Source organism: Triturus cristatus, chromosome 4_1, assembly GCF_964204655.1.
Source record: "Triturus cristatus chromosome 4_1, aTriCri1.1, whole genome shotgun sequence".
NCBI classification, from domain to species: Eukaryota; Metazoa; Chordata; class Amphibia; order Caudata; family Salamandridae; genus Triturus; species Triturus cristatus.
This window is the reverse complement of record NC_140585.1, coordinates 354831983-354845866: the sequence shown is the minus strand read 5'-3', so window position 1 is coordinate 354845866 and position 13884 is coordinate 354831983. Positions and strand designations below refer to the sequence as shown.

General features: G+C 51.0%; 1 protein-coding gene across 1 annotated transcript in view; it reads left to right on the top strand.

The window, feature by feature from the left end:
- The window catches only part of IPO8 (importin 8), a 557903-nt gene that overhangs the window by 381652 nt on the left and 162367 nt on the right, over window positions 1–13884 (top strand). The window contains exon 19 of the mRNA XM_085652356.1: window positions 3048–3145. Within this exon, the coding sequence (XP_085508482.1) occupies window positions 3048–3145 (98 nt within the window). The remainder of the gene's footprint in view (window positions 1–3047; window positions 3146–13884) is intronic.

The following is a 13884-nucleotide window of genomic DNA, read 5'->3' as shown; positions in this document are numbered from 1 at the left end:
AGATTTGGCACAGAGATTATAGTATCCCAAACTCTTGAACATGAGCATAGGTCATTTGATCAGGCTCTTCCTTCAGGAGGTTCTCCTGTTGCAGCAACAGGGCAGGGTCCTGCACACTCTTCACCTTCATGCATGGTTATTCAGTGGCAACAGTTGAGGGTTTTTTATCTTGCTCCAGAGGTCGGTGACTCCATCTTTGCACCCAGTCATCCTTCTACTAATCCTGTATATGCCTACCTTATAGATAAGTTTGTGGCTTGGATTTCCTCACACCATTTGTATCCCCTTTTTGCAACACAGTCAGAGGTGTTACTGTTTGTTTTATCTTAAGTTTGGCAAGGCCCTGACACTTTTATAGGGTTACCTGGAAGCCATTCATGGTGTTTTCCTGTTGCCAGATCAACCTTCTCTGTTCAAATCAGCTCATATGACACATTTTCTGAAAGGTTTGCCACACATGTTCCCTCCTTTCATGATACCCCAGTGGGACCTCAATCTGGTCCTCACATTTCTCAGCCTTTTAAGCCCCTACACAGCGGTTCTCTGCTGCTTTTCACTATCAAAACGGTCTTTCTAATGCTAGCACATTAGCCAGGAGGGCTAGCGAGCTTCAAACATATATCTTTTCTGCCAAAGGTTGTCACCCCATTTCATGTCAGGCAGAGAATCTCTCTGCCTACATTTCTCTCTACCTCTAGGAGAGACTCCATCACCTGTACCCAAAGAGTTAGTCCTCTCTTTTTATATTAATCGCACCAAACAGGTGGACGAACAGCTCTTCAGGGTATACTGTAGTATGAAAAAGGGAAGGCTGTGCAGAATAAGGACCATCTCCCGATGGATTATACTCTGCAAATAAGACTGCTACTTCCTGGGCCTCTGCATTGGCCCACAGGGTACCTGTCCTGGACATCTGCCAAGCCGCTATGTGGCCATCACTCGACACGATCACAAAACACTTCTGCTTGGGCAGTCCGGTCCATCGAGACGGGAATTTTGTGTTTTAGTTCCTCCATGATTTTCTGGTTTGAGCTAGTCCACAAACCCACCTCCAGAGAGGTATTGCTTGGTATCTATTCTAAGGTGAGGAATCTGTGGTTAGAAGTCTCTATCTGTGAATGGGGCTCTTCTGCCTTAAGGTCCCAATAAACACTGCACAATAGTCAAACATTATCTTTTACGTGGCTGTGTGCACATATATGGGCACCGCAAAGTGACTTCCAACACGGACGACGCCAACCCAGAGATGATCAAAGCTACCTAACTATGTGCATAGATACTTTCTAAGATTTTCTGGATCCAGTCTTACATCCGGGGAGTATTCTAAGGTGAGGAATCTGCGGTTAGATTAAGTCTGTACCAGAGAAAGTGTTCCCAAAAGTAACTAACTTGTTCAGACAGGGTGGCAGATATCTTGCCCATGGTCACAAATAATGTTAGGCCAAACCTCCAACGCCTTATTCAAGATGGGAAAGATGCAGTGAAGTACTCCATCTAATCAGGCCTGGACACAAACAACAGTCTGGGTAGAGCAGTTGGCACCAGTGTGGTGCTAAGGTGCCATGCTTGTATTCACCTCACCGGATTTTCCAGTGACCCATCTCTTCAGAGACGAGGCAGATTCGATCCTAGAGTGTTTTAAAGACAGGCAATTTTATGTGCTCTAGAGCTTGCTCCGCCGGTGTGCCAGTTTCCCCAACAATTTTGCCCCTTTCGAGGGTTTGTGAAGGTATACCAACAGAGGCAAAGCTACAATGCACCCCAACAACAACAGGCCTCTCAGTCCTTTTGAGTTAGAGGCTGCGGATCAGATCCCCAGGCTATCGTACATGTAAGAACCATAAGGGAGATAGATGCTTTCTCTTTTGAGAAACCTTTTATTGTTTTTTGGTTGTCCATAGAACAAAGGGTAGTTTTGGGTGCAAGCATTTCTTTTGTTCTTCAAGTGGTGGCCATCTTGATTTTGTTAACTTACTGTTGTTTCTCTCCAATTCTTCATGTTCTGCTGAGCAATCTTTGCACAATTCTTATTTACATGGACTTTCTGTATTAGCTGCAGATGACTGAGTGTACAAGGTGACCATGAAAACATTGTTGGCAAATATCCCTATTGGGGTTGTCTAGAGCTGCTACAGCTGTTTACACATTCGCTTAGTAGTTTTTTTTATTATTAATGATGATGCCAAGTTACTATAGGAGGTGTTGATTAGCCTGTTTCGATTACATTTGTTTGCCCTGCTGGCTCATTTGTATCACTCCTGGTTGCAGTGCTTCTTGTTATTCTGTTCCATATTTTCTCATTTGAAGAGCTCCCCATTACTGAGAAATTAGGTTTCTTTTATTTAAATGTAGTTCTCCGTTCTTTTCTTTAAAGTGAAAGCAACATTTTGATTAAATTCAAACTATAAATGAGGTTGTACACTGGAATGAGGCACTGTGACTGCTGCGATGCAAGATAACTTATATGGTAATGCACCTATTAATAGAGACCACTTCTGGTTCATTTTTATTTTTATTGGTGATGAGGATCACCATTACTGTCTGGTAAGGAACCTTTATTTTATGTTGCTTTGCAATGTTCACATTAAAATGAAGTATATCTAGGAGTGGTTCCAAGTTGGTGCCTATATAGACGGGAGCAATGTCTAATACAGAAATGCTAAAGCAGGATAGCGAAGGGCAACGCAGGTCTGCATTTACATTTAGAGTGCCTTGCTATCGTCTCAGTTTTTCTAAGAAGTAAGCTCAAAGAAACACATTCACTTTCAAGCATGTATTTTCTACAGACGGATTTCCTTGACTGTACATAAAAGAAGGAAGATCTGGTCTTCATGTTTTAAAAATGGGTAAGAAGTGAAATATGCAGCCTCCTTGGAGCCTATATTTTTTCACTTGTGCTTGATGATGTTTTTTGAAACAACAATTTGTTTTTTTTAAACGAATGGCTCATGACCTATGAATTCAAATTGACATAAAGAGACTCTGTGGCTGGGCACATGTGTAAACTCTCTTATTGATATGCAATTGTTTTTATTTTGTCTTTACAGACATGATGCCTCTTTTGCACAATTATGTTACAGTTGATACTGAAACTTTGTTGGCTAACCCTAAACACCTAGAAATAATATACACTATGTGTAAAAAGGTAAGAAATGTATTGGTTTTTGTTTTTAAATTTGAATATATACTCTTCGTTTCTTTGAACTGATGCTTTTAAACCCTGCATGTTGATCGTCCTCCATATTAACATTTATTATCAATGCAGGTTTAAGGTAATGAAAAAAAACTGTGTCAGCACGTCTTTCCTTCATTATCTCAAATTTCCTCCTTAAGTAAAAAATAAAAATGTAATCTTGCTTAATGCATGCAGAGAACTCTTGAAATATTCCAATGCTTTAATATCTGACTCCATACCCAGGAGACTTCCTGGAAACTCTTGTATGTGCCTATAAAAATAGTGTGCTGAACCCTTAGGTTTGATTCATTTATCTAGTTATTAGCATGTTTGCATGATATGGGCAGATAAACCAGGTGTGGCAGGGAGCTTTACAAAGGAACAGTTGCGGACAAAACTGTCATCTGTTAACTTTTTTTTTTTTTTTTTTTTGAAACCGTTTATTGCAATCTCAAGTATATACAAGTATGGGCCTACAACCTTCCGGCCGGCCGCTAGAGTGACAGGAGCACCTGACAAACGTACAAAAAGGCACTTGGCGTTGCAGAGAAGTAAATTAGGAGGTATCAACGACGTGGGCCACATGACTCTAAGCCCACAATACGGTTTCATTTTATACAAACACAACAACACAGAAAAACCACACCCGCAAGGCAACCCGCGATCGAAAGTAACCGCACGTGCTCCTCTAAAGAGGGACCCCAACCATCCACAGGAATCTAAAGAGGGGGAAGGGAAACAAATCCAGGACTGGGGGAACTCTGTGCCCGGGGCTGGGGGAGGGGGCCAACTAGGGGGACGGAGCCGGTGAGGCAGCAGGCAGCAGTGGTGGCTCGCAGATAACCCCGCGGTAGGCGTTCCAGGGGCCCCATACTTTCACCCACGCCCCAGGCTTACCCCTCGCCACATACACCACCTTTTCTCGGAACATGCACCAATCCATGTGTTCTTTCCAGGCCGACACCGCCGGGGGCCGCTGGGAGCCCCACAGTTGAGCGATGTCACGCTTAGCTATCATATATCCCAGAGTCACCCATCGCGTCTGCGGAACCGAATAATCAGTTGGTTCCCACACATTCAGCAAGCATCTCCTCGCTTCAGGCAACAGCGCGACATGCGTAACCAGTCGCAGGACCTCATGCACACCACGCCAGAATCGCTCCACCTTCGGGCATTCCCACAAAATATGCAAAAAAGTTGCCAAAGCACCACACCCACGCTTACACAACCCATCCTCAGCATAGCCCATACGCAGAAGCCTTGGCCCCGTCATGTAGACCCGGTGGAGTATCTTAAGCTGGACGAAGCGAAGGCGAGCCGGTATGGCCACCTCCTTCGGAGAGGCCACCGCGGAAATCCAGTCTTCGTCGTCCAACTCCAGCCCGTCGGCAACCCAAGTCTCACGGAGGCCGGTCAGCAGGCCCGAGCGGTCATTAATCAATTTTTTGTAAATGAGGGAGATCGTGCTGTCCGGAACGTGGCCATCCAGCACTCTATCCTCCAGGGGGGAAGACTCCGGGATGGAGGCGACGTCTGGGAAGACGGAGCCCAGCGCGTGACGGACCTGCAGGTACCGAAAGTATTCACTGCCCTGCAGCTGAAACTCCGTCTGCAGCGTCTCGAATGTTTTAAATCCCCCTCTCGTCCAGAGGTCCCCCACTTTACTGATGCCGATCGTGTCCCACTTCTCGAAGCCCTTCGAGGTCCACAGGGAGCCCAACCGCTGAGGCGCATACAACGGCGACGCCCGGGTCAAACGGTCCTTCCACCCCATAGCTGCATTGGCCGCGTGCCACACCCGCACCATGACACGCGTGGGCCCCGTCAAGCGGGGATCGGGCGCGCCAGAGTAGAGCGCTCGATTGTAGTCGCCACCGGGCAGGAGCATCTTGTCCATTTCAAATGCCGGGTTCAAGGCGGGCCCATAGAGGCCGTGATTAATTGCAGCTAGCTGGGAGGCCCAGTAATACCGCTTAATGTCCGGGAGGGCGATCCCCCCGTCGTACCACGGGAGCGTCAACTTCGCCAGGGCTATACGCGGCCTCCCGTCCCAGAACAGGCGGCGCTGTAGACTCTCCACCTCACGGAAGTAGCGCGCCGGGACTAAGTCCATAGTGTTCTGGAGAGCGTACAGGAAGCGCGGCAACGACATCATCTTAAACAATGCCGCCCGGCCGAGCGGCGAAAGCGGCAGGCGCCGCCAGCGCGCGACGTCCTCCTTCAAGCGCTGGAGGGGGGGAAGCAAATTCCGCTCGTAGCGGGCCTCCGGGTCCAGCGTGATATAGACACCCAGGTACCGAAACCCCTGCGAGGCAATCTGGATCGGACAGCCCCGCGGGAGGACGGGAGCCTCCCCGGAAAGCACATAGACACATGATTTGGCCCAGTTGATGACGAGGCCTGAGTTACGGCCAAAGGAGCGCAGGACATCAACCAGGACAATCAGTGATTTGCGCGGGGAGGCTAGGTACAAAAGGATATCGTCAGCGTAGAGGGACACGCGGTCCTCATACTCGGGGGTCCAACGGAGACCACGGATGGAAGGGTGCCACCGCAGCCACTCCGCCAGGGGTTCCAAGGCCAGTGCAAACAGGAGCGGCGACAAGGGGCAACCCTGTCGCGTGCCCCGTCCCAGCGCGAATGGGGCCGAGACTCGTCCATTCACTACCACCTGCGCTAATGGGCCCGAATACAACAATTTGACCCAGCTAATGAATCCCGGTCCAAATCCGAATTTCGCCAGCATCGCCCAAATGTATGGCCATTCGAGCGTGTCAAACGCCATGGTGGCGTCTAAGGACGCCAAGATGGCCGGCTCCCGCACAAACGGAACACGCGCGAGCACCCCGTGCAAGCGCCGCAGATTGAGGGCCGTGTTGCGATGGGGAATAAAGCCGGACTGGTCTTGGTGGACCAAATCGCCAACCACACCGACCAGCCGGTTGGCGAGCACCTTGGCAAGGATTTTGGGCTCCGCATTCAAGAGCGAGATAGGCCGATAGGAGGTAACCCGGTCTCGGGGTCTCCCCTCCTTGTGGATCACCACGATTGTAGCCAGACGTTGGTCCGGCGGGAGGGAGCCCCGCGAGTGGGCCGCCAGAAACATCGCGCGGAGGTGGGGTGCCAGTACATCCGGTCGCAGCTTATACAACTCGATAGGGATGCCGTTCGGGCCCATGGCCTTGCCAGATGCGACCGAGCGTATGGCGAGGGCAATTTCGTCCGAGGTAGGAGCAGCATCCAACGACTCCCTGGCCTCCACCGAAAGGGAGGGCAGCGCGATATCTCGAAGCAGGGCATGGGAATCCGCCTCCGAGCAGGGAGAGACCGGGGAATACACCTCGCGGAAATAATCCGCGAAGCAAGAGACAATGTCTTCTGGCTCGGTGACACGTACACCATCCATCCTCTCAATCAGCGGGACCACACGACTCGCTCTCTCCTTTTTATCCCACCACGCAATCAATTTACCAGCCTTATCACCCACATCATACAGTCGCCCCTGTTGCTCTCTACTGAGGCCCCTGGCTGCCTCCGTGACGAGGGCCCTATAGGCCGCCTGCTTAAGGTGTAGAACATGTAGTGCAGCATCCGTCACCCCACTCCCCAGATCACCCTCTAATTCAGTAATTTCGGCCTCCACCCGGGTCACCTCCTCCTGCTCGCGCCTCCGGGCATGGGATATGAAGGAGAGGGCCTCCCCCCTAAGAACTGTCTTGAAGGCCTCCCACAGGGAGATAGCCGAAGGGACAGACCCCACATTCTCCTCAAAATACCGCTGCAAGGATTTAATCAAGTCAGCACGAATGGTGGGGTCGCGCAGGTACCAGGCATTGATTGGAGCTACCCTGCCCTCCCCCCTCGGGAGGACATCAAAGTGCAACAGGAGAGGGGAGTGATCTGAAATACCCCGCGCCAGATGGCGCACCTCTCCCACTCTCCCAGCATAGGCCGCAGGGACAAGGATATGATCAAGCCGCGAGAGGCTACCATGGGCACCCGAATGGAAGGTGTATTGCAGCTGCGTGGGATGTTTTAAGCACCAGCAGTCCACCAATCCCAATGTATCTAAGAGGCCGGACAGCCACGCCTGCGCCCGGGGGAGGTCCCTAGGGGGGTGACGATCCATAGTCCCAGAAACCACCGCATTGAAATCCCCCCCCAACCACCAGAAGCCCCCCCCGGAAGGTCAAGGAGGAGGCGCCCCAGGTCCGCAAAAGTGGTAGACTGTAACCCCGGTGGGACGTACACTGAAACAAAGACAACCACTTTGCCCTCCATTCTCCCCACCAAGGCAGTGTAGCGTCCCCTCTCATCATGGCGCACCTCGTCTATTTCCAGCGGGAGCGAGTTCTTAACCATGATGCCCACCCCCCGCGAGCCAGACGTGAAGCCCGAGTGGGCCACCAAACGATAGCCACGCCGATTCATGGCACAAAAGGAATTGCCAATAAGGTGTGTCTCCTGCAGAAAGACCACATCTGGCGAAATTCGTTTCAGATACTGCAGGACCACACCTCGCCTAATCCTATCCCCCAGTCCATTAACGTTCCACGACAACAAAGTCAAGTCCCTACCCCCCATCACCTACAGAAGCCATCATTCGTCCTCCCGAGAGCACCTCAAAAACACCAATACAGTAAAGGGTTTGCCTTGCGGTAAAAACGAACAACACCCCACCCCAACCCACCCGTCCCAACAGAACTCCCCCCTCCCTGCACCCCTGCATGAGCCCAAACAGCCCCCCCAAAGTGCAGTGTGCCTGTCGCCCCATAGATAAGAAAACTAACTAGTCCCCCAGAGGAGGAGGGAAAGCCCCCAAGAGACCCCGTACGACCTCCACGGGAGGGGAACTTACACAATCAGTCAATAATGACAATAATGTTGTCCAGAGCAAGGCCTACTATTAGTCCCTCAGTCCTGATCCGGCGAGCCCTCCCCGCCAACCGCGCCCCCCCCACCCCCCCGGCCCCGATCCCCGGGCAAAGTGTCCAACCAGTCCCCGGCCGCCTCGGGACGATCAAAAAAGTGCGTGCGGCCATCCACCTCTACCCTCAACTTCGCTGGAAAAAGCATCGCATACTTGAGGTTCAAGTCCCGTAGGCGACGTTTGACTCCGAGAAAACTCAGTCTCTGCTTCTGGACCGCCGGAGTAAAATCAGGATAGAAATTTACGTCCATATTGTCGAGTCTGACCGGTCCTTGTAGCCTAGAAGTCTGCAGGATAGCGTCTCTGTCCCGAAAGTTGAAAATCCGGGCAATGAGAGGCCTCGGAGGGGCTCCGGCCTTAGGTCTTCCTCCGGGGACCCTGTGGGCACGTTCCACCGCAAAGAGTTTACTCAGCCCCCGGGGCTGGAGATGGGTGAGGATCAGGTCCTCCACAAACAGATCCGCCGCCTCCTCCTCACGTCCCTCCGGCACCCCGACAATGCGGACATTGTTCCTCCGGGCTCGACCCTCGGAATCCTCCAGTCGACGATCCATCAGGGCGCTCGCCTGGCCAAGTCGGCGCACCTCCTTTTGGAGGGCCGCCACGTCCGTTGTGAGGCCCGAGGTAGTGTGGGCCAAAGAGTCGACCCGGTCATTCGTCTTGGACAGATCGGCCCTCACCAGGCCCACATCCACGAGGACCGAGTCAATCTTCTGCGCCAGAGTGTCAAAGCGCTGGTCCACCGAGGCCTTCATCTCGGCGATGGCGCCCATGACGTCTCGGAGGGTCAGATCCGCGGGCAGAGCAGGAGCATCAGTCGGGCCCACAGGGGACCTACGCGGCGCCTCTGGAGATCCCTTCTGGAGGGTGTAGCGGTCCATGCTGTTGGATTGATGGGCTGCGCCACGGCGGGTCGATTTCACCTTTGCCCGGTCGCCATCTTGCTTCGTGGACATGGCTCCAGTCCCCAAATCGTGCCAATCTCCTTGAAAGGGGCTGACAAACCAGTTCACGGGCTCCGGGGGAGGGCGACCACAGCTCCGAAGGGCGGATCACAGCTGGCGGGCCGGCAGGGCACCCCGACGAGGCCACACCACCGCACGCCGCCCCGCGGCCCTACCTCGCTTGGCAGCAAGGAGGGCGCGAAAGTGAAAGTGCGGGGTACGCGAGACGCCCAGCCTTGCCCGCCGCTGTTGTTCACTTTGTCTCCGGATCGCCCCACAACTCCAATCCGGGGGGCCGGCGTGGAGAAGGCCGCAAACCTCAATCGGTGCTCCCGCCGGTGTCCGAGGTCCGATTTGGAAACGGAAAACGGGTGGCACCTCAGCTCGGTCTCACAAACACAGTCCCCTCGTCTAGGACAGGATATGGTCAGGATTTATGCAGGAGGTCGCGGAGGTCCTCGGGAGCCTCGCACCTACGCGGCCATCTTGGTTGCGCGCTAGGCTCCTCCCTCCATCTGTTAACTTTTGATCAGCTACGCCAAGACTATGATATCCCCCAGGCCAATTCCTTTTCTCCTTAGAGTTGTTGGCTACATTCCAAATCGTTTGGCGCACAGTAGACGAAGACAAAGAATCCCTTACTCATGCTGTCATACACACCCGGTACACCCTCGGCACTGGGCGCGATTTGATCACATGGCTGTATAAAGCCATCAAGGAACATGTGGAAGTATTTTTGGCACCTCTCCGGCAAACATGCAAGGATGACATTGTGCGGCTCTTGCATGATTCTGAATGGCACGCTGCTATGGAGTCCTCACAAAGCGTCTCTCGAAATGTGAGATTTAAAACCTACAATGCATGATACTCCAAAGGGCTTTTCTAACACTATCCGGACTGGGAAGCATAACCCTAGCAGTGCACCTTACATGCCCCAGATGTCAGTCCAGTGCAGCTGATCTCCAATACACGTAATGCCACTTCCCAGCTCATTACTGGCACGCCGTACGCGATGACCACACCACTATTACCATCATCCTGAAAACATGGGAAGCGACTGCTGTGGGAATTTATAAGCGAGTGAAAAATCACAAAGTGAGAGCGCGATTCGCAAACCTAGCCCTCTTGCTAGCCAAACGGACCCTCACATTTCATTGGAGAGCCAACCAACTCCCAGCTATCTCTCAGTGGCACAAGGCACTCCTCTTTTGGGGAGTCAAAGGGGTGCCTGAGAGGCTTGCCACCTACATATGGACTCCCTGAGGCATCCCTCCTGGCTCTTGCTCATGCTGTTGTTCAATTGTCCCCCTCCCTAACAGTATTCTCTTTCTTTTCCCCTTCTATCATTTAGAGGTTCACATACTTCATGACTTAGTAATGTGGCCCAGACACCAACACACACTACGCCAGATCTGCTCAATGTTTCTATATTTACCCTCAAACGCTAGCCATGCAGTAAATAGCAGAACATAGCTGGCTAGCCACCAAAATGTAACTCATGCCAATTTTTTCTTGTATCGTTGTAACTAATGTTCAGATGTAACGAAAACCTCAATAAAAAAATAAAATAATTGATCCAGCCAGTGTCATTTTATAGGCTCACATCTGTTCAACACGTATATGCACCTCCAAAAGGACACAGATTTTTTTCTTCTGTTTACCGATCTGAGATGAATTGTTAAACTAAAAACAAAACAGGAATGTGAAAACAAGCCTTTTTTGAAACCTAGTCAAAAGCGATTTCTTTTTTTTTTTTTTTTTTTAAAGATAAAAGAGCGGGTTGGTGAGGTGTCTGGATGGAGCAACAGGGCAGGCTGGGGAGGAACCAGCACGGGTGATAGAACATAGGGGTGAAGAGAGAAACACATTTACAATAGAGATCAATTCGGAGTGCGGATGGTGAAGCAAATGCATGAGAAAGAGCAAACAGAGTGCGGGTGGGGATAGGGAAGAACATGGGTGAGGACGCAACTTTGGGGGCGGGGTAGGGAGGATAAACGCAAATGAGTGAGACATCTGGAAAACACATGCAGTCTCCTAGAGAGCCTAAATAAAAAGAAGGCAGCAGTTTCCTAAAAGCAAGTAATGGAAGCATAGAAGCCATCCAATCAAAGAGATGGTAAATCATCTATTTTTCATGGGAGGTAGAGGTAAAAGAGGGACGAAGAAAGCCATCTAATAGAAAGCAAGCAAATAAGATTGATGATGAAGTAATCAGCTGTAAGCAATGGTTGGGGTGCAAGCCCCTGTATTTACTTCTTAAGCCCACAGTGTCTTTCGCAACCAGACAGCGAGGGCGGTCTGGTAGGCTTGACCTTAAAAAGTTCCCTATGGACCCATCAAACTACTGACTAATTCCACTACTTGATGTTGAAGCCAAATATTAGACAAAAACCCTAACACATGAGCTACTTGGGTTGCACATTAAAATCTTTAGCCATTCTTTCAAACAGGTTTCTGTGAATGGTATATCAGACCAAATTCTAGCACTCTCTATGGTCATCCACAAACATGTTAATGCTGGAGAGCTACTGTATGCTTGCTTCATCAACTTGAGAACCGCATTTGAGGGAGCTGGTAAGAATCTATTGTGGATTAAATGGAGTAGGTGTAGAACTCCATACTGTTCTGAGCTATCCAACCACTATATTGTGTTACCTGGCTTCAATTAAAGCTCAGCAGAATCTCTGCTTTATACCCTGGGATCTGTACTAACATGGGATTAGAACAAGGATGTATTCTCACCCCTCTCTTGTTCAGCCTTATGTAGCAGAAAATGAGGCTGTTTTGGCTCATCACAGATCACCCAGAACAGGGGAAGACCTTGACACTAATATTACAGTTTGCAGATTGCAGAGTCATATTGTACCTAATTAGTATCTACCTGCAGCATTGGTTAACTGCCATTAATAAGAACTGCAAAAGCAAGATGGCAATAAACACAACAAAGAGAAATGTTTTAGTGTGTGGCAGAAAATCCAAGAAAGCAGGGCAGTAGTCTATTGAATGGTCATGGAGTTGCAAAATTACCAGCATGCTGATACCTTGGTTGGGTTCAATTAAAATGTTAGTAGTCATGATCAACTAGCATTGCTAAAATTGAAAGCGGCTCCTGAAGTATATGTGTTGCACAAGCTATTTACTTACTCCTGATGCCCGTCGGCAGAGCCAATCCTGGTTTCAGGATGGACCCTATTTCGGAGTACTTTGGCCTATGGTGTACAGGCACATCAAAGGAAATGCTCAAAGTGCTTGTACCATGTAGCTTGTTCAGAATCTTACTCAACATCACAGGGTAGATTAGATTGGAGTGTAGGAATCTAGGGAAGGAAGCTTGGTTTGCCCGGATATGGCACCGAAGTAGAAATTCAAAGAGAGGCATACTAAAATCTCTACTTTAATGGAATCTGCTCGGTTTGATGGCTTCCCCTATATTCCAGTGGCTTGTATATCTGAAAGAGACACGTTAGTGATAGATTCCTTACCGTAGAATATCCCCAGGCATCAGACTGGATCCGGAAAGATTTAGTCAGCAGTACCACTACGCGTCGGAAGGTGGCGTCGTGCGGCTCCGTGCCCCGTCGCTGGTGTCGTATGCGCCGAGATGACGTCACGGAGAATACTTAGCGCCACCCATGCGCGCTGACATCAGTTCTTTCTTTTTCCTCCCAGGAAGCGCATATCCAGTTAGAGCACATACCCTAGACACTTTTTCACAAATTTTTTAGACTTTTTGTCTTTCAGTTTTGAGTCTTTGACTCCTGGTGCCACGAAGGGATGCCTGGGTTTAAATCCTGCGGGCCTGTCGCCGTACGATGTCGGTGGCCGACCCCCATGGCGTCTGTCTCTACTTTCTGGAGCGCGACCATGACTTCCGGTCATGTTCCGACTGTCTGGCCATAGCTCCGAAGGCCTTATGGGAGCGGTCCCGTAAGCTGCTGGAGGCCCGGCAGTCGTCTCCGCGCCGTTTGAGGTCAAGGGGTTGATCGAGGGACCGATCACGGAGCCATCATCATCGCTCCTCGGGGTCGAAGTCTTCACACTCGGAATTGGGTATGAGACGTCATAAGAAGAAAGTCGAAGAAGCGTTGTCGCTCTCTGATGCCCCCCGTCGGTCTCCGGACGCCAGCGAGGGGGGACCTCCCCCGCGGCTCCTTTGGAGCCTGTGAGTCCCGTTGGCTACCCACCTTTTCCGGGTCCGTCGGCGACTCCTGCCCAGGTGCAAGCTTTCCTTGCTGCCATGGACCGCATTTTCAGGCCTACGGCTCCCGCCGGCAGTGCGGGTCCGAACAGGAATTGGCAGAAGATTTGGAGGATGCAGGTGGCCTTGACCTCTCCTTTGAACCTGGTTTTCTTTCTCCTCCTGTTGTGGCTATGGAGGAGGGCGCCACATACACTTTGGTGCTCCGTACAGCGGCTGAGGCCCTTAACCTGCCTATGGTGACCCTCAACACTAATCTTCTCACTGAAGTACTTCAGCCGGCGGCAAGCTCTATGGAGCCCCTGCTGCCATTCAATGAGGCGTTAACTGACGTATTGATGGGCACCTGGTCTAGACCAGCAACGGGGGTTCCTGTGGATAAAAACGTAGCCAGGCGTCATCGACCGGCCCAGGGTGACCCTGCTTTTTTAACAACCCCCCCAAATCCGGAGAGCCTGGTAATGCAGGCCTCCACTTCCCAAAGCGCATTCCCTACCTCCCCGCCGGATAAGAAATCCAAAAAGCTGGAACAGTTCGGCAAGAAACTGTTTTCTTCTGCTAGCTTGGGGCTGCGGTCGGTGAACACCGCATGTCTCTTGGGCCGCTACTCCCCCGCTGTGTGGGACACGGTTGC